This window comes from Schistocerca americana, chromosome 9 (genome assembly GCF_021461395.2).
Source record: "Schistocerca americana isolate TAMUIC-IGC-003095 chromosome 9, iqSchAmer2.1, whole genome shotgun sequence".
NCBI classification, from domain to species: Eukaryota; Metazoa; Arthropoda; class Insecta; order Orthoptera; family Acrididae; genus Schistocerca; species Schistocerca americana.
Window position 1 is genome coordinate 172,718,259 of NC_060127.1, and position 21,865 is coordinate 172,740,123.

Genomic DNA, 21,865 nt, shown 5'->3' on the forward strand with positions numbered 1-21,865 from the left:
CATATGTGTGTGTGAGTGTGGAAGTGCATACGCGCGCCAACCTGTGTAGGTACTTACGAGTAAATAACGTCCCACAATCTGTAGTGATTTCCTGTAGCTCTCTCTAATAGAATTTATCTAATCCTATATGGTGCAACTTCCTATCCGGGCTCTCAGATGTTTCTTTCCACTGGGAGCTGGAAAGTACCTGCAGTCCTATGAAAATTACTCCCTTTGAAAACAGCACAGCAGGCCCACATCGCAATCCATTTAGAAGGATTATAGGGAGGGACCAGCCATGTTCCATGAGTTGTACAATCCTCCATGGCAATCTACATGAAACCCGAAAACATCGATCTTGTGAAACTCAACATACGCTTTTCTCATGCGACATTTTGAAAGCATTGTTCAAGGCAGTCAGGCAGATATTGTATTTCTTGACTTCCGAAATGCATCTGACTCAGTACCTACACTGTATGACAGTAGGTGGCATGAAGCAAAATTCGTCACTGGATTGAGGATTTCTTGGCAGGGAGGATTCAGCATGTTATCTTGGATGCAGGACCATCGATAGATGTAGAAGTACCTTCAGGCGGGCTCCAGGCAAGCGTTTAGGGCGTCCTGCTGTGCAGGTTGAATTTTAGTGACCCTGCAGACAATATTAATAGTAAACAGACTTTTCGCAGATTACACGATTATCTGTAATTATGTACTCTCTGGGAAAACGCTGCTAAAGTATTCACTCAGCAACTTGCCTTAAATGGTCAGAAATGCAAAACTGTGCACTTTACAAAACAAAACAAAACAAACAAAATATGAAACCCTATGACTACAATATTGACAAGTCACAGCTGTAATAGGTCGCCTGCCACATTGAGATCGTTGTAACACTTTCTATGGCTATGCCATGGAACAATCACATAGGCTGACGATTTAAAAGAGGTGCAAAGAAAGGCAACGTGCTTTAAATGTTCAGAAATGTAAATTTTAATTCGAACTGCAGCAAATGCCTGTTGAAGGTTTCCAGATTCTCGCTTTTGATTAATCTGAAGATCCGTTGATAAAACTAATCTTTCTGGCAGTGATAACATCATGCATCTCCACCCACTGCCCATCATGGTCGGGAAAACCATTTAAGATTTGTGTTAACACATATATTATCAGTTCTGTAATTCTTATTTTCGACAGTGTCTGGAGAAACTGATATCGGTGACGATCTTTCATATGTAATAAATTTATGAAATTTATTCGCAACTGCTTAATCTTTCTGAAACAGGTCGCGTTAACTATGAACATATCACATATTAGTGACACATAAATCAGGACCCGGATTTCTCGTTTTGTCGCGAGTGTTGACCTTAACGACTTCGGCTATATGAGCACGTCTCTGTGTCGGTCGGCCCACACACCAGTGTCAGCGTCAACTCTTTCTTTCTGAGGAACCTTTTTCTTGGCGTCCCGTTCTGCTCCGTCCCGTTGACGGCCTGCATGAATGCTGCCATTTGAAATTCATTGTGCATTATTTTAACGTTTCCTGTACTGTAACACGACGTTAAAGCCCAGTCCACACGCAACGATCTGTCTGCACAGACATCGGCGCAGATGTCTGTACATGCAAAAGATCGCTGCAGATGTGGTGTGTTCACACGACACAAACCCCAATCTACTACTCGCCCGCCATCTGTCGGTGTAGAAAAGAAATTTCAGTGGCAAGCGACTACGATCCCCGTAAACGTCAAAAATTTAATTCAGTTATTTTGAAATACAGAAATGGAGGAAGTTCTGTTGTGGTCTGTGATCGCAACTTGTGTTGCAAAAAACATTCAGACCAACCGCAGGAAACAGAGAAAGCGGTCAAAATGTTGTAGACAGTGGCTGCTAAAGCGAAAGCAGTTTTCTCACGTAAATTTACTGCGAGAGTTGCAGGGCGAACCGGTTTTGTTTTACATTACCTCGTGTTCCATTTCCTCGCACATTGACACTCCAATTTCATCTTCAATTGTACTCCTGCTTGGTCTTGGCGTTTCTTGATCACTAAGTAAGCCAAGCAGATCAAAATACCATAACGTTGGCTGGTACACTTGATCTACTCCTACACCAGATCTTCTAGATTTCTGAACCTTGGATAACTCTTTTCAGTAAACAGTTCGCTGACAGACTTGATTTACTTGACTTGCTTTCATGAACTCATCCTTCAGGACAGCGTAAATAGCTTCACATGTGTTGGGTATTATTTCACTCAACGCTTGTTTCGATATTGCAGTTGAAAATTCCAAATCCTTGTAGCTCCTACCTGTTGCTAGGAATCTTAATTTTACCGCCAGCCGTTCATGAGGAGAAATGGCCCTTCTCATACAAGTATTTTTTTCTCATAATGTGAGGGGTTACAAGCTTTAAGACATAATTATAAGTTTCGACATCCATCCACAAATAATTTCGCCAGTTCGCAACGATTTTTTATATTTTTTATTACTGTTTCTCTGTTTGCAGATGCGTCAACTGCCCGCAATTTTTCAACTAGAGCATTGTATGCTTCTGTCTTTTTGTCTCGGTCACTATTATATTCTTTACTTTTAATCTTCCACAAACATATTTCAATGAATTCACTTACAAACTCTCGAGAACACTGACGAGTATCAGCCATTTTAATGCCCTGTGCGTACAAATACAAACACTAGACTGAGCAAACAGCTGTTTCGCGCCAGATTTGCGGCGATCTCCTGTCCACACGCTCCAACTTGCCTGCGCAGATGTGGTTTGAACCCACAGATTTGAAATATTTCAAAATTACCATCATTTATAAGTTATTGGTTGCACTCACTTTAATTACATAAAATTATAATTGTTCGTCAAATTTTGCCATTTTCTTAGCAGTCTGCGAAATGAAAATTCGAAGGCACGTTCTCTTTCCCAGTACTTTTTTATTCACTATGTTGGCAGCCTGCAACCCAAGCCGGCAGTTGTTTAAGATCCCTGATATTGGTAATGCAGCCCTTGGCATGCTGCTAGGTGCAGTATAATTAGATGCTGGTGTGTGTCGGAGTTCGGTGCTGTATCACTGTTAAATGGATTGATTGTACAATTACTGAATAGGTTCTTGGAAGCTTGTTTTCGAAAGTTGTAAGCATGACAACCCTGAGGCCCTTCACTTGTAATGACATGTTCAAATTCAATAATGTGTAAGTAAATATAAAATTTGCAGTAGTGCAGCAGTGAGGCTTAAGAAACTGCTTCACAGACGTTTATTCGTTGGCTAAGTAGAAGACGCACTATGTAGGCTTGTTTCGTAGGTATAAGCAAGTGTATTTTGCGTAATGACATTGCTCAGTTTTGATAATTTCGTCTCTGCCGTAACAGCCATGTGCTTATTTCCACCTAGTCACTGTGTGAAAAATCCAATGTATTTGCATAAATTATATAATAGCAACATTGTTATGGTGAGAATTATCAGCTAGCCCTCCTCATCAAAATCTTTGGCACCAAAGTGTGAAGATGTAGTAGGATGGTACGTCGTTCACGTATCGTATTTACATTAAGTATTTTAAGTATGAAGGAGTCTTTTTATTGAACATCGCAACACTAACACACCGTTTTTTTCTTGTTTGCAGGAATCTAGACCCACTGACTGAAACTGTATCCTTATATTAAACTTCTAGTTGTAACTATAGTGTACGAAAGTTACCAGAAAGTTCCTTAATATTTGTACAGTATGGATTGTCTTTCTACATGCAGTACCTCGCTCACTGGCCTGAATATTTTCAAGTGGCAGAATCACCAAATGGGGAAATCATGGGTTACAGTAAGTACGGCCTGTATACGGCGCTCAAGTTTCACGGTGTGCGGAACGTAGTGTATTACTTATAACTGTATTTACTTTTTATGATTTTTTGGAATAAAATAATTATCTTAAATCATTTTCGTAGACTTTTAAATAGTATGTTAATAGCAGATTTTTTTCAGTTAATCAGTGATACATTCATGTTGTTTACAAGGTTGTTTGTAAACATTAAAAGTAAATAGTCACTTTCTAACTTACAGGTATTTGGACTTGGAGCTGCAGTAGATGTGTAGTACGCTCCATTTCCAAAGCACACTAATTAATACTTCGTAATTGATGTACTAACAGTTGTTAAATTTTCTTGCCGATTTTAATTCCATCTAATTTCCTGCCCCAGCTTCCTTTTAGAAAATTTAATTTTATTTAAAGATTTCTGAAGTATTAAACAAAAATATTTTGCTCATGTTCTGGGTATTTCCTTTTTTATAATATTCAAATGAGTTCCGTGTTGTATACTTCTGATGATTAAATTACATAAATATTCACTAGAGTAGTTTTTTGGTGTTTTGTTTGCAACATTTGTTTTAGACAACAAAGCCCTCTAACTATAATCCAAAAAATAAAATGAGAATTTTCTATAACACAGACTTTCCTGCATTGTATTCATGGATGTGAAACGGAAAATTTTTCTTTATCAGTCTTTGTTTTGAAGCCATATATGTATGTGCAGCCTTGACATTCAAACCTGTGTTGTATTATCATTCCTTTGTTCAAAAGAAGAGGGACTTCCAAATAAAAGGAATACCACTACTTGTGTAATAGCATAGTACCCCCATGTGCCCCCTCCCCCCCTCCACTCCCGCACACCCAGTTCTCCTAATATCTTGATTGTGTTGACAGATAGATGTATAGTGTAGCCTGAGATCCATATTTGTGCCATGTTTAACACACGTTCCACTATAAAAACCAAAATTGCAAGAGGGGCCATTCCATGCAAAGTGGTCTAATATCGAGAAATGTTCCCACATGACGATCATGGATTTTGATAAAATTTTGTGTGAACATTCACACATGTTCTCAATGAACACTGGTAAAGCTTCAGTTTCAGAAATTCAATACTTGCAGAGATATAGTCACTTGTTTGAAACCATAGCACAGCTTCCAATAGTGCATCCTTGAACTTTCAGCAACTTTGAGATATCTCCGTAAGTATTTGCATGAAAGAAACAAAACTTGGCCATCTTATACAACTTTTAGAGCTCTTTAAAGTAAAATATTAAGAAAAGGATTTCTGAGCAATTTTCGTATAGATAATTTGAAGCAAAGTTGGGCGAAAAAATAGCTGTTTAAAAAAATGCGAACTTTAGTTTTTTATATCTCCAAAAGTAATTGTGGGATGTACATGAAACTTTGCACACCATAACTCACCAACACAAGGTCTTGGAATATAAAATTTCATTCTCATATTGCTTTCCATTATTTCACAAATCTAGGGTGAAGTTGACGATTTTTCAAAAATTGCTAAAAATGGGTATTTTTAGTCAAATTTTTCAAAAAAGTGTTTTCTCCAAACTCTTCTAAACTATGGTCACTAGAAAGAGCATATTCTAAACTATCTAGAAAAGTGGATATGGTTTTGCAATGCAAGCATATAAGGCCCTAAAAAGTAGCATCATCAAAGAGGCGCACTGGAAGTTTGAACACATTTTTTTTTTTTCACTCAAATTATACCTGAAACCTTTTATTATGCCTAATAAATGTTCATTAGTGCCTTGAATAATTGAAATAAAAAATCTGGTAAATAGGCAATGAGACTTGTCAGAAAAACTTGAAAACTATCTATGAGAAGTAGCCCTTCTGCTTTTATTGTAAGTGTTCATCTGCATAAAACTCTCCCCATTTGTAAAAAAGAGAGAGAGAGAGAGAGAGAGAGAGAGAGAAAGGAAGAAGATAGCTCATAAAGAATTCAATGAATAATAGCTTCATATTTTTTGTACTTCTCAAAATTGTAAATATTTACAAGTGGAAAACGAAGACCTAATTTTTGGATTCAATTGTATAAAACATTTTTCCAAAAAAGAATCTGTTTGCTTGAATCATGCATCAAGTGATGTAAATTTTCCAATCAATATTGCAGAGATTTTAATACCTAGGTGTTGTAACCTGTGAATTTTTGTCTTAAAGTTATTAGGGAAACATGTTAAATTGGTTGGTTAAACATCTAAGAGTTTTAATTCTGTATTTAATCACACTTAAATGTAGCCTACTACCTTGGTAAATACGTAATCACGAGTTTCGCAGAGAAAATTCACAGGATTCACTGTTTATAGAAAATATAATGGCAACAATTACTTTAACAATCAGTTTCATTATTGTGAGCCTTGTTTGAACAATCAGTATTTCAGTGGTGTGTTTGCAGCAGTGAGTGGGTTCTCTTGACTGAGTGTGGCTTGTTAAGTGATTCGTTAGACCATCAAAGTTTGTAATCTAATTTACAAAAAATTGGTTTGATTGTGTCTTTTATAGCATATATCTCTTACTAGATTTTTTTATTGGTATTATACATTGTGTATAATTTCATTCAGTAGCAATTTGTCTGAAATTTAAGCAGATTATAATTTGCACTTAGAGGCCAAATACATTATTTAGTTACTGATTAGATATGGAGGCAGAAGGGAACAGCATACCTTCATGCTCAGTTGGGCAAGTATTGAATTTCTGAAACTGAAACTTTACCAGTGTTCGTTGAGAACATGTGTGAATGTTTATATAAATTTCATCAAAATCCATGAGGGTCATGTGGGAGCCTCTAGACCACTTGGCATGGAATGACCCACGGCACATCCAGAAAAGTTATAATTTCCGTAAGATTAATACACAGATCTCAGGATTTGAGTACATATTATGTATGTATGCTGTGCATCAAATATGGAAGAATGCAAGAGGGGGGGCCAGGGGGCATTACGCAACATCACACTAGACCATACCCTGATCCAAACTATCTGCTGAGGTCTGATAGATATGGATTTAGTTAAATACTAATCTAGCTATAACTATAATGGAATCAAATGTTTTATGAAATAGTGTGGATACTGACTGTGGAACCTGACCACAAGTGAATGGTATTAGTTGAAAAAAAAATTAAATAGTAGCCTATCCAAAACTATAGTGTGAATAATGTGGCCAGTTTATCCTACAAGAATCTGTTTCCCTATTACTAGGAAGGGAACATTCTTATTTGTGCAGTTGTTGAAGACACTTGTTTACCTTAATCTTCCATTCACCCAAGAATATATTTAAAAAAAAATAAAAACATGGCTTCAGTTGCTGCCTGAGACTACAGTTTTGTGTGTGTGTGTGTGTGTGTGTGTGTGTTTTCCATTGTTTGTTTGATTTTTAAAAATAAGTTGTAGACAAAACAAATATTTATTAAGCTGAGGTAAAAGATTCCATATTCTTCCCTAAACATTGTGTGGACATATTTAAACATTCAGATGTATATTTATTCACCAGACTGTGTAATAGCTTTCCATAGGTCACCATTACAAAAGTTCAGTGGAGAGTCCAGTATGGAATAGCAATATATGAAAAGGATGTATTGTTACCATAGGGCCTATAGAGGAGATGTTGAGTTGCAGATAGGCACAGTGAAAAGACTGGTATACATTAAAGCTTTCAATGAAAAGCCCTTCTTCCAAAAAATAGAAAACACATGAAAATTCACACAAGTTGCACACATGTGACCACTGTGTAGCCAAAGTGACCAGAGTGTTTCTTGAGCGCGTGCACACATGATTTTGGAAGAAGGCCTTTTGACTGAATTCTTAAATGCATACCATTCTTTTCATTGTGCCTATCTGCAACTCATCATATCCTGTATATGGCGAGTAGCAATATATCCTCCTCACAATTTTGTCCTTCCAGAAATGCTTAGCATGTAGAGGAAAACTTAACAGCCGCTTTTAGATGTTGGATGACTAGGACATATCACTGACATCTTTCAAATATCAATAAATTTTATGCAGACCCATAGTATTCAAGGGAATTACGGAAGTGTCTGGTTCCACCTGTCTGTTTTGACGCATAACATCATCAATATGGCAAAAATGGCGAAACACGCCAAGAACGAAAACTCATTGGAAAAACTTCCAAACCTTAAATTTGGAATTACAAACACTGCCGCCAACGACTTCACACATCCAACACCAAGGCTCAAATAAACCCAATACAACACATTATACTCAGCACATTCATACACACCATCAGAGGGCACCACGAAACACAAGATGACATCTACGAACACAACCAACTCATAAACCCCGTGCATAATTACATCACAGCCACAACACCCTTACGTCGTGGGTCAAAGCAGATGGGTGGAATTGGACACTTCCAACGTCCATATTCATGTTGCAGATTCTCTGATTCCATCTTTTATAGTTAATTTTGGAAAATTTGCGTGCCCCTCCTGCCCAATTCCAATTTCAGCAGAGGCTCTGATTGAATTTTGACCACATGATTTCATGTGCATGGGAGGATTTCATTGGTAGCGGACTATTGGCCTGTACTCTTAAGGTATATCCCTAAGGGCAACCAGCTGTCACATACTTTGTTTTTAAGCACTGTAGATGATGTAGTCAAAGCAGGGAACAATATATCCAATGAAACAAGGACAACATGTGATTTTTCAGTTTTACCTAAAAACTGCCACATTGCATGAGAACATTAACAAAACAAGTTTATTTAGAAAAGGAAAAACTGGAAAAATAGTTTACATTTGTTGAGGTGAGATTTTTCTGTGTGTGTGATGAAAGTAGTGGCAGTGAAGGGAAAGTGGTAGCAGTGTTGCATCGATACAGTGGGTGGCATATGATGTAACTTTGTGGTTATAAAAGGCAACCAGTGACACAAAAGAATTTCATTTCTTTGCCAGTGTCAGGCACCTAGTGCCCTTCTGAAGACGACTTTGTAGGAAAAAATATACCACCAATAAGTACAAGCTTGATAAAATTTTAAAATTTAAGGAAGAAAAGTTAAAGATAGAGATGCTGCATACTTAAAATTATCATGTTATTAGCAAGTGTCAAAAGTAAGCACGTTTATGCAACATATTACTGTAATCCTCAAAAAATTTAAAAAATCACAAGAACGATATGTAATACAACAGTAATGGTGCTTTACTTCATAGATCCAAGTAGTGTTTACAGTTAACAAGGACTTCATCATTCAGCATCAGGAAGTCCGACTTATTGTACTTAATTCATAAAATGTTGCCAATTATATTTACTTCACAAAGCGTATTTAGGACTTCAGCAATTATGTGATTACATACTTCCTAAACTTGCCTCCATTGCGCCACATGTTAAATGTACTGATGTATTTCAACAAATACACTTTCAGTTGCTGAAGACAGGTAAAGTACTAAATCTGAAGTAGCAGACATAAGTCTGAGACCTGAGTTCCGTCAAGAGCAAAACATGTTACTCATTTTAAGAGAGCTGCCAGTAACTGAGTTTGTAGTGTAAAAGTATTGTAATTGCATAATTATTGGTTCACCTCTCAGTAGCAGCAACAACTTTTTACTTTCATTTGAAATCTGTTTTCATCAAATGTAAAGATTAAATAACAAATATGGAATTACAGTTTCTAATCAGAATAAATTATGATACAATATGTGTAAGGGTTTAGAGGCATATTTTGCTATGGGAAAGATAGATACTGTCTACAGGAGAATTAAAGGGCATTTGGTGAAAAGAAAAGCAGCTGCATGAATATCAAGAGCTCAGATGGAAAACCAGTATGAGATAAAGAAGGGAAAGCTGGAAGATGAAAGGCATATGTAGGGATGCGTGAGGGAAATGAACTTAATTGCTATATTATGTAAAGGGAAGAGGAAGTAGGTGAAGGTAAATGTAAATGTCGTGTGACTACGGCCCCCCCCCCCCTCCCCCAACGGGTAGACAGTTTGCCGGGTGCATGTCTTTCAATTTGACGCCACTTCGGCGACTTACGCGTCGATGGGGGATGACATGATGATGATTAGGACAACACAACACCCAGTCCCTGAGCGGGGTAAATTTCTCCGGCCCAACCAGGAATTGAACCTGGGCCCTTCGGATTGACATTCTGTCGTGCTGACCACTCAGCTACTGGGGGCGGACAGTAGATGAAGGTGAGACGGAAGTTACAATACCTGGAAGAAGACTTACAGACTGAATGACCTAAGTCAAAACAAGGACCCTGGAGTATACTACATTCCATCATAACTACTGATAGCCTTGGAAGAGCCAGCCATGACAAAACTCTTCCATTTGGGGTGCAAGATGTATGAGACAGGGGGAAAACCCTCAGGCTTAGAGAGCAATGTAATAATTCCAATTCCAAAGAAAGAAATTGCTGACAGATGTGAAAACTAGCAAACTGTCAGTTTAATAAGTCATGATTGCAAAATACTAACATGAATTCTTTATGGGAGAGTAGAATAACTGGTAGAAGATAACCTCAGGGGAGATCAATTTGGATTTTATAGAAATGTAGAAGCAAGGAAGGCAATACTGACCCTACGACTTACGTTAAGGAAAGGCAAACCTCTTTCAAATTCTGAAGATAGCAGTGGTAAAATACTGAGAGTGAAAGGCTATTTACAATACATACAGCAACCAGATGGCAGTCTTAAGAGTTCAGGGGCCATGAAAGGGAAGCAGTGGTTGAGAAGGGAGTAAAACAGGGTTGTATCATATTCCTAATATTGTTCAATCTGTACATTGAGCAAGCAGTAAAGTAAACCAAAGAAAAATTTGGAACAGTAATTAAAGTCCAAGGAGAAAAAAAAAAAAAACTTTGAGATTTGCCAATGACATTGTAATTCTGTTCAGAGGCGGCAAATGACTTTGAAGTGCAGTTGAACAGAATGGCCAGTGTCTTGAAACGAGGATATAAGATGAAGAAAAGAGTCACTTAAAATAGCAGGTGAACTTTGCTATTTGGGCAGCAAAATAAATAATGATGACCAAAGTAGAGGATATAAATGGTAGATTGGCAGTGGTAAGAAAAGTATTTTTTAAGAAGAGAAATTTACCATCAAATATAGATTTAATTATTTTGTGAGGGTATGTCACACTTCAGACAAAACTTCACATATTGTATCTTCTTTCTGTTTCGTAATAGACTACTAATCAACACCAAAAGGTACATTCAAGATCAAAATGTATTGTATTTATCCACAGACATAACATTTCCTGACCCTTTGTTAGAACAAATCATACTGAAAGACACATTTTGGAGATATATTTAATGCTGTGTGTTATCTGTGCTGGATGTTTTAAGTTCGAAACCTGAGACATTTACTGTTCCATTTGTGTGCTCGATCCACTGCAGTTTGTGCGATGAAACTGAAGTTTCAATGACATCACAGGCCTTGTACTGTGATTGATTTGTGGATAAATAAATAAATAAATACTGAAAGTGTTCGAATTGGTCACTAATAATCTTAAATGGCTCATATTGTCAACCATGTTCACACAGTGGAACAAATTCACTCCTGACAAAGAGTACTATTATACATACGCAACATGTAATATTACAGAACGTACTCTTATATTAATAAAAATTTCTCAATCTTCTAGAAAACAGAAGGTTAATTTTAAAAAAAGAGAAGAAAAAGAAAAGAGCTTTGAGACAGCTGGAAGCAAACCCACAAGCTTTAATACTGGAACACTGCAGCATGTGGATATACTGGTGTCATCTTAAGAGACTTTTATATGATCTCTCTTGTCATTAACTGACTTCAATTATAATTAATTTCACCAAAATAAATCTTCATTGTCATTGCCTTAAAACAGCATACTTTCATAACACATACTTTATAATATCAAAACAAGTTCAACCAATGACATGTTCTCAAGATATTCTGAGTGTGTTAGTGCTTTGAATTGACATTTATTCATAGGGTGTAAGTTATAATGTAAAACCTACCTATGGGTTTATTTGGATGAGGAGAAAATTCAGTATAACATCTCCCAAGTTGTTAGTGTGACAGACATAACGTGACATGGGGTGGCTAGGCTGAAGAGAATGAGTCTCTGGGAGGACATCGAGAGTTCTACTCTGTAGAACCATGCCCCTAAATCTCTGCCACATGGAACTAAGTGGCATTTCTAGGTGCAACCTTAAGAGTAGTTACTACCTGTACAAAAAATATTGCTCGATATCAGCAGATCCAAAAATGCTAACTGTCACTACATAAATTTGTGTTGGAAATACTCAATATGTGCCTGATTATTTAAATTCCATAATCCATTATTGAGAAATGTATTGTAATAATACTTTTGTGGCAGCTCCGGCTCAGAGCCTTTATCTATGAGCCACATCTTCCCTGTATATTCAAGTTCATAACAGATTCGTATAAACTGTACAACTACACTACATAGAAACTTACATTTTCTAAGCTTTCCTCCAGTCTGCCAGCACTTGTTCTATTTGAAGTGGAAAATTTTGACTGTCGAAGTCAAAGATGTTTTTTGGAGCTTCTCAAAGCTGGAATTGTTGTGAGGTTTGCTAGAGCTTTTGATAACAATTGCCTGTTCATAATTAGGAGTAAAGCTAACAACTCAGAAAAAATAGAGGTTTTGAGTGGAAGATAGGTTAGAAATGTGTGCCTGTATGCTCAATTCTAATAACTTTGATTTGCAACTGTTGACAGCCCTGGAATTATATTTGTATTTCATGGATATCCAGGACCACATAAACCATAGTGAAAATGTTCATGTGTCCACTGTCCCCAGATTCACTACACATGATGTGGCACATGAGCCTTGTGTAGCAATAGTTCTTTGGAAGGAGCTTCCTGGTACTTGAAAGACCACAACTTGACCCTTTCAAATTGCCTGTTACTCATGGGAAGCAGGAGTGAATCTCCACAGTAGGTCCTACATATTTGCACCACGCTGAGCTTTTTAAAGGGTAGAGACAGATGCTTGATTAGCTATATTGCTAAATCTGCTGGTGGATGATATCGAAACCATTCAGAAAATCTCCTCTGCCCCAAAATGGCAAATGTTGTCACCAGATCAAAATAGACTGTCTTGCTAGAGCCTCCAGTTTCCTTTTTATTTCTGTGGGATTTCAGTCAGTACTTCGTGGACTACTGGCTTGTCATTTACCCTCTTTAGCGAATTTTTTTTCCTTTCCCAATTCGTGTAAATTTCCCTCTTTATTTTCTACCCTGCTGTTTTCCTTAGCTCAAGGTGTTCAGACAATTGTTGATAAGTTGGTTGGTCTTTCTTCCTTTAACCAGATGAAGGAATCTGGATTCCAAAAATAGTACTTTATCAGCCATTTATGAGTGTTTCCCTGCATTGCTACTTGACAACTATTCACCGCCTCCTCCCCCCTCCCCCTCCCCCCCAAAAAATTAACTAAATAACTGTTTCAGCAACAAGATTTCCTTTCATTTGCATGTGAATATAATTGTTCTTTGTGTAATTTCAAGGCGGTGACTTCTCTGGAAAATTGCAAATTGAGAGTGATATTGATTTTACTGGAAAAGTCAGGGAAATCTTGGAAAATTCTGAGAGACTCTGGAGGGAGGGAGGGGGGGGGGGATAGAACTGTTGGTTTACAGAAAGAAATCTTCCTAGTAATTGTGTTATAAATCGGTCAGTAAAACAAGAGGTTGTGGAGCCTTGTAATGGAGAGTCAAGAACAAAATTGAATTTTTGTGATATCCGTTGCTCAATTGTCTGCCTGGTGACCTCGGGAGTATTCATGGTTGTCCACAGGTTCTGGTAATGGTGATGGGCAATGTTAATGAAATTTTGAGGGGTGGCCAGGCCTGTTAACTTGCAGAATTATTGACTTAAACTTTGAATCTATATTACTAAATAGCTAACCCTGTTCCTGGCACCAACTCTGATAGGCAACCCAGTTGCAGGGCTGTGTATCGAAGAGCTTCCAGGTGCAACAAAATTTTTTCATAATTTTGTGTAATTATTGACTGAATGTAAAATGTCATAATAAATTCATTAAGAGGTATAATCTTGAACACTGGAAGTGTTACAATCAGAAACTGTGGGTTCACCTTCAGACAATGTAACTCTTCACATGTGGATGCTCAGACTACATTTCCCCAGTACTTGGGTGTGATAGTATTTTGACTTGCAATGAACACTGAATATATGTTTGACTCATTTATAAAGTAATCAGAAGTTTGAAGCTGTTTTGTACATGAGAGTTTACCAGTTTTACTGGTACTCTCTAGTAGTAAGTTATGTGGCAACTCAAATTTCTCACATACAACAAAAATTGATTTAGGACAATTCGGAATATTAATGTTGAAATATCAAGGGAACATCCCAAGTTGGAATTAAATTGAAACTTCTGTAGTAAATTTATTCGAATAGTCCATGTGTGCAAATGTCATGTGCTGCAGTTGTAAGTACTCCTTTTTTTTTAGACTTTGTTTGTTGTTAAACCCTTAAGCTAAGACCCTCTTGTCTTGTTCTTGTTATTTTGACAGAATCATCAAATCCTGAGTATACTTGGGATTTTAAGAACAAACCTTCAAAAAAATAGAACCCCACTTATATCTGAGCACTTATAGTTTAGGATTTAATAGCTAGAGAGCATCAGTTTCTAAATTTGTAGCCTGGCTTTCGTGTTTTGGTTGAGGTAGTTGCCACTTGATATCAAAACGTGCCTGGTCTCTCTCATGTATTGTTATTGTTGTTGTTTAAGTAATGCTTTAAAAAAAGGATGGCTGTATTGATCCTGAGTTTGACATTGAATTTAGTGGCTCAGAAAGTGGAGAAGAATGTGATGATATTTCATTAGAGATGATAGATAATCAATTGAGTGACAAGAGCTTGCTAGTTTTATGAAATAAAGACATCCACTGTGCCTAGACAGCTCCTCCATTGATGGATGGTCATGGTTTAACATCATAGCTACACAGGCTCCAAAAAATGGCTTGAGGGTATTTTAGTTAAAGTCCAGTACACAAGTATACTTGGGATTTTATTGTTGGTGATATTCAAACTTTTGTAACTCATTATTATAAGCTGTAAAAGCTACCTTAATATGTCCATACATCGTATAATTCACTACAGTATGTTTTTCATTAATAAAAAATATTATTTTTTGGCACATAATTAGGAAAAAAATGCTTCAGGGTTTAATCAAGGATCAAATAATACAGCAGTTTGTGATTTTCAGTTATGGGCAAGGCAGAGGGCCACGGAGAAAGCTGGCATGGTCACGTGACAGCACTGACGGTGTCGCCAGAGTACCGTCGACTGGGGTTGGCGGCAACACTAATGGCCTGGCTCGAGGACGTGTCTGAGAAGTATGCATACATGGTGGACTTGTGTATAATATTATCTTTAGCCTATTGTACAAGAACTGTTTTTGTTTGTGAATGAGCTCCTCGTTGGTCACATGCCAGCGTGTACATCAGCTGCCAATAATCTTTAGTGAAGGGGGGACAGCGAAGGGTACAGCAAATTGATTGTGTCAAGTACAAAGTTCTAAAATCCTGTATGTTGTTCACCGTGTATGCACAGAAACAGTTGTCTGTTAACTCAAAAGTTACGGCCTGTTCGCCACACTCCCTTGTTTTATAGTAATACATTAATTGCTTAGTTTTCATGACTCGTTGCAGAGGTTTCATGAGAAATTGTTACTTTTCCTCAGTATCTGAAAGCAAGTGTAAATAATTTAAGTGTAAAGGAGGCCACTCACTGAATATTAGAAGTGTTGATTTGTCAATGTGCACTTACATGGTGTATACATGGATGAGAAGAAGAAGAAGAAGAAGAAGAAGAAGAAATTCCCTCAGTTGGAAACACACTTTTTCCCCAAATGAAAGCAGTTTTTCGCGTGAAGTGACAATACAATTTCCCTTGGAGCTCTAAAACTTAACAAGCTTTTGAATGGTAAAGATTTTATACAGTGACGTAAAACTTTGCAGCACTTTAGGACACGAAACCTGGCCACAAAAAAAGTGTTTTGAAAAGATCTTTCATGTGCAGAGAAATGTACACTTTGTATTTTCATGTTACAAAGTACAAATTTGAATTCATCTGGCACTTAGAACTACAAAGATACAATTACTAAAGTGAGAGGAGCACATGTTACCTTTAGAATATTGGTTGATGTTTAAAACTATAAAAGTTCTTGAGTGAAAGTTGTGTTTGAAATGTTTGGACCACACTTTCCACATTCTTTCTGTTACTAGCAGTGTGAAGAATGTACTGTGTTGTGACCTTTGTCTACTATATCCATTACAAACATTGCATTAGTCATTAATATATTCTACCATTGCTGGTTCTTTAATGCTGTTACTATATTCAGATTTTTTGTTCGGATAAATGTTCCTAATGACTCCATTTTTGCCTTACTGCAATTTGGTGTTAATATGTGAAAATGTCACCTGTTGATGGAGATACCTCAAGACATTTATTTACATCCGATGTGAATTGTCTCTGGTGCCAAACTGTACAGCAGGCAGCAGTCACTCAAGGCACAAGCAATTTTAATACTGTTGTTTATACACAAATCTAGATGCACTGATGTAGATTCACCATGTGTAGCTGAGACTAGCCACTTAGGTAAAAACAGCTTTAGGGAGACACTGAACTAAATGGTTTGAGAAGTTGACATATGTTTTCTGTCCGTTTAAATTTTCATATTTTATACGTCAAAATTTGGATAAAATCACTTACTTTTATTAAGGTACTACACTAATTATTGGTGTTGGCCATGTGTGGTTTTCAAAATAGGTCCTGAATCACTAACCACATTGTATAGTGGCTATATTTTGATTTGTCTCATTGCTCAAAAAACCAAATAGCTTATTTTAGGTTATCAGATTTATTTTTCTCATTAATTCAATGTAGATCACTTAGATTTTTTAATTGTTTCATTCAAATGCAAAAATTTGTTACAGAAAGCGCGCCTACTTTGTTGATCTGTTCGTACGTGTCTCCAACAAAGTTGCAATAAACATGTACAAGACCCTAGGGTACATTGTATACAGAACTGTTTTGGAATACTATTCAGGTGATCCTGATGAAAATGCTTTTGGTAAGTATCAGTAATAGAAGGGATATTACATTTGCTTTATGTACTAAGAAAATGAGCTTTACTACCTTGTCTGTTTGATTGTCCCTTCTTAATGGTTTCGGTTTCCACCCCCACATGCGTTGTTAATGATAGTTGGCAGAAAAATCTATTCTAGAAACTAATACAAAAGTATTAAAGTGCCAGATGAGAAATTGATAAATTAAGATTCATTAAAATGCTTCTGTTGTTTGGTAGCAGGAGTTGTTTGTTGCTGGACAGTCTACAATTTTCTTAGAATTTCAATGCTAGTGTAAGTTGAAAAGTGGAAGGAAGCATTAGTACCACTTAATGGATGGGGATGTCTTGTAGTATAGGCAGGTGATAGGTGGAATACATATAATGAAAACAGTAAATATGTCTCAGTGTATAGTAGAGGTGTTGAGAGATGAACAGCCACATAAACTGATACATTTTGTAGACAACAAAACAACAAAATGTCTCTAATTGTGTCTCAAACAGAAATTCATTTCTAAAGTGATTTTTACTGTGTGCTACTTTGCAAGTTGTGTATTTTTAAACTTAAGTATACTGAGCTCAAATAACACACACACGTCTAAGGATATTGTCCAATAACTTAATATTTGTGAATATCTACTACTTAAGCTTCAGCTTTTTGGTGAGTAGTTGCCTTTGCTTCCTAAGTTTACTGTCTGTTAATTCACTGGGTTTCTCAAAATGGTATTGCTGCAAGAGAAGGAATTTATGATGCAGTTTGTATTATCAGGAGCTGTTTTGACATTGCACAACCTTTTCTGAGCAAAGCATAAATAGCACCCATTACATATAGGGTGTTGCAAAATTATTTTTACAACATATTTCAGAAATTGAATAGGTAGTAAGATGTGGTTTTCAGGTATAATGTACACACATACCTAACATTTCAGTGGCTATTAAAGAGATCAATGTGTGCACCGTCTGGCCTTGCATGCCTTTGTTAATGTGAAATTGCCGCTCTTGCGCAAGTTCGCAGTTCCTCTGCTGTGGTTTGGGAGACTGCACGCAAAGCACCAGCATATCAAACTACAGAAATTCAAACTGTTCCAACACTCCCAGATAAACAGCCAAGGTTGATACCTCTACAAAGAAAAAGGACCTGTGACAGTCATGATGTAGACCACATCACATCCTTACCTTTGGACCAAAATTTTCATGCTAGGGTTGGGTGTCCTTGGAGTCACAGAGCCTCACATTATGGCAGTTTACCTTCCTGGACACATGAAAGCAAGCTTCACCCATGAACACTGCCTTTCTTTCCTCTCAAGATAGTCTGCCATCATGTATGTATTTCAGAATCTAAATTGCTAATGCTTTGTGCTTTGGCCTGTTACCAGGTTGGAGTACATGCAGCAGCTGCACCTTCTAGGCTTCAATCTTCATTCTTCTGTGTAGCTTACTGTGCACTGTGGTTAGTGGTAGCTGAAACTGTTGACGCACTTGGATTGATTTACTTGGGCTGTAGATAAATTCATGCTGCACTCATTCCACATCTGCATACCTCATGATTGGATGCTCAGAACTTGTCCTCTTCATGATACTTCCAGATTTCTTGAACCTTGTGTGCCAGACATAATTGTGGTGTGCGTATCTGTAATGTCTGGAACATCCGCTGGACCTGGGTGTCAGATTTGCTCTCTATCAAGCATTCCACACACTGTGCCATCTGCTGGGAGTCTCTCTCTCTCTCTCTCTCTCTCTCTCTCTCTCTCTCTCTCTCTCTCTCTCTCTCTCTCTCTCTACACAATATCCTGGAATATATGCGATCAAGGTTGTAAAACCGAGCGAGGTGGAGCAGTGGTTCAACACTAAACTCGCATTTGGGAGGACGACAGTTCAATCCCGCGTCCGGCCATCTTGATTTAGGTTTTCCGTGATTTCCCTAAATCGCTCCAGGCAAATGCCGGGATGATTCCTTTCAAAGGGCACGGCAGACTTCCTTCCCTAATCTGATGAGACCAATGACCTCACTGTCTGGTCTCCTTCCCCTGAAACAACCCAACCCAAGGTTGTAAAGATCACTTTGGAACATCCTGTAGGAACTTCGTATCACATTTGATGCAGCTGGTTAAATCATTATTTTGTGTTTCATAAAACGTCTTGTTAATCCACTGATGCAAAATGTCCAGAGAAATCTCCAGTTCATAATTGTCGAAAGTCCACTAGCTGGCATATTAAACCAACTGTCCTGTATACTTAATGGCTTTAACTTGCCCAGAAGTTGAGACAGCACCCAAGGCAAAACGAGCAGCCTTCTGCACTAAAATACTTGTTGTAATGTGATAAAAAAATTAATGTTCAGTAATGGAAGCAACATTTTCTAAGAGTGGAGAAATGTCAGTACCTGGGGCACAGGAAATGCTCATGCCGTTGTAGACATGAAAAAACCGAATCAAAAATTTTCCAGAATGTGCACTTCATATTTTGCCAAGACAAGTCTGTCTCCTTTCTCACCTGAACCTGTAATTGGTAGTTCATGCTTCAACTAGCAGGTCATCTCCTTAATTTTGAGTCCAAGCAGAATGATGATGCTGATTACTTCCAACAAAATGTTGGTATTACCAAACATCTGTACAGGACTGTCGGATTGGCAAGGCTAATCACTAGTTATGATGTTGGTCTCCTGGGCGTCTGCAATAATGTGATTTAATTTATTTTCAAGGGGACGTCTTCAGATGTTCCCCTTTTAACAACAGATACTAGATTTGTAGAATGTTAGGATACGCTATGGATGAAGTTGGATCCTGTAGACACACCTGACATGTCACCCGCAGCAGTGAATTCGTATAACACCACCTTATTGATGTAGATATTTAGTGTGGCTGTCATGCGTGCTGACAATAAAGACAAAAAAAGACAATGAACCTCTGTAAAATAGCTGAGCATTGTGGACTGAACAATTTACAACCTATTTTTAATAACTGTACATTAATATGATATGGTGCAATAACCTGATAAAATTGTGATGGCTTAAGTGTGTGTTCTAAATGTGAATCATGATAACTATGTTTTGGCACATGTTGAAGGTAAGTTCTTCAAACTACTTCCAAACTTTAATAATTTTATTTACATTTAGCTATGATGATTAGCGTAGGGGTCCTGAAATCAGCCATTCTGTGGGCTGACGCTTCATTTGGTCGTGCAGAGATGTATCTGAGATAATCTTTGCAGCCATTTGGGGTGGACAAAACGCTAAGCTGAGCTAATAATATACATAGCAATTAATATAGCATACAGAAGTTATTTATAATAGCTGGTTCTCTAGATATATTTCTTGGTTCATTTCTCATACATTTGGGTTCTTTTTCAGATATGCGGAAAGCACTATCTAGGGACGTGAAGAAAAAGTCGATGATTCCGCTGACTCATCCTGTACGACCGGATGAAGTGGACTGACGACAAGTTGTCTACTGAATGTCCGTCGGCAGGGCGTTTGACATTCAGTAGATTGCTCTATGCGAAAAACTGGCAAAGCATTTCGTAGGCAACAAAATACCTCTGCTACTTCTGGTTCAAAACAATCTGACTGAAAATAAGAACTGAAAATTTTCATTTCTCGAGTGATTTCTACTGTGTACTACTTCGCAGGTTTTGTACTTTTAAACTGAAATGTGCAGAATGTTGAATATACATTTGAGCATTGGAGAAGAAACAATTGTCTGAACTATAAGTGGGTGCAAGCAATAAAGTTTTTCAGTGACAGGGAACAACCCTGTGCCTTGGCATATCGAATTATTTCATTAGATTTAGTCTAGCCCATGCTGCATATTATCACTTGGTATACAGTGAAACCTCTTTATAACGTTCCTCCATATGTTTTCCTCTATGTTACATCTGTTTTTTCAGTCTCAATGAAAAGCCCATATAAACAATGTTGAATTTTCCTCTTTACTGCATTTCCTCTATATTACAATTTCCTCCATGTAACACTCATATTTTTGGAACCCTGGTTGATTATTTACCTCTTTAACGTTTTAAGTGACTGGATGTATACGCATCGTTTTCTGTTCTGTGGATTCACAGTTTGCACTGGCTGGGAAAGCCCACGCTCAGCATGTTTCATATGTCAACGGCAGAACCCGGTCATGTGACACACATTCTGCTTGTGATCCTTTTGGCGCCATTTCAGTTGATGTTTTGTATTCGTAGCGTGTTGTGCGAGCTGAGCAGCAAACAGTTCGTGTGTCTAGTGAGTGTGTCTTTGATAATTTTTTTTAAGCTTTCATCAGTGGACATGAGTGAAAAGCGAAAGAACATTTCTCTGGAAGAGAAGGTTTCTGTTATTAAAAAAGTGGAGGCATCTCCTGGTGTGAGTTGCGTGGAGCTAGCAAAGCAATTTGAACTGGCCCACTCAACACTATTATGAAAAACAGGTCATCGATAGTGGAAGGGTTTGAGAATTGTGGAAATTCAAAATGTGTGCATTTGAAACCATTGACTTACGATGAAATGGAGGAAGTTTTATTAACTTGGTTTCAGCAAGCATGTCTCAGAAAATTTGATCCCAAAATGGGGAGTGCTGCTGTTTGTGGATAGATATGTGGCACATCAACCAGACATCCTTTCTGAGAAATGTGGAAGTAATTTTCCTGCCACCCAATTGCACCAGCCATCTGCAACCTTTGGACTTGGGAATAATATACGCCCGTAAGGTTAAATATAGGACAGCCCTTGTGAAAAAGGCCTTGAATTTGATGGACCAAAGAAAACTGGGAAGCCAGCAGCGCTCACAACTGAAGCTGAATATTTTACAGGTAATGAATTTAATTATGCACTCGTGGAGGGAAGTCAGTGCTGAAACTATTAAAAACTGTTTCACAAAAGCGGGATTGTGTGAGAGTGAGATGGCAGCTCCTGTAGATAATGTTGCAAGTGATTTGCAAGAGTTTCAGGAATTAATAGGCAGTGATTCTGTCACTTTTGAGGACTGTGTGTCTGTGGATGACAACGTGGCAACCACAGGAGTACAAAGTATTGAGGAGCTGATTGCAGAGA

At 37.6% G+C, this 21,865-nt stretch overlaps 1 protein-coding gene across 2 annotated transcripts; it reads left to right on the top strand.

Annotated features, from left to right (window-relative positions):
* The first annotated feature begins 2,958 nt into the window (after window positions 1-2,958).
* On the top strand, window positions 2,959-20,595 carry LOC124551293 (N-alpha-acetyltransferase 20). Of its 2 annotated transcripts, none has more exons than XM_047126299.1 (6): window positions 2,959-3,158; window positions 3,588-3,612; window positions 3,688-3,778; window positions 14,969-15,098; window positions 16,701-16,837; window positions 20,181-20,595. In XM_047126299.1, exons 1-6 carry the CDS (start codon window positions 3,106-3,108, stop codon window positions 20,264-20,266), a joined length of 522 nt encoding a protein of 173 aa, XP_046982255.1. In that variant the 5' UTR covers window positions 2,959-3,105; the 3' UTR covers window positions 20,267-20,595. The 2 variants fall into 2 exon arrangements, with proteins under 2 accessions (XP_046982255.1, XP_046982256.1); XM_047126300.1 differs by lacking the exon at window positions 2,959-3,158 and adding an exon at window positions 3,182-3,484.
* Window positions 20,596-21,865: the final 1,270 nt, after the last annotated feature.

Coding starts and splice junctions, on each gene's coding strand:
- LOC124551293 (XM_047126299.1), top strand. CDS start 3,106: ATGACAACCCTGAGGCCCTTCACTTGTAATGACATGTTCAAATTCAAT. Junction 3,779..14,968: donor TGGGGAAATCATGGGTTACA/GTAAGTACGGCC, acceptor TGTGATTTTCAG/TTATGGGCAAGGCAGAGGGC. Junction 16,838..20,180: donor TCCTGATGAAAATGCTTTTG/GTAAGTATCAGT, acceptor GTTCTTTTTCAG/ATATGCGGAAAGCACTATCT.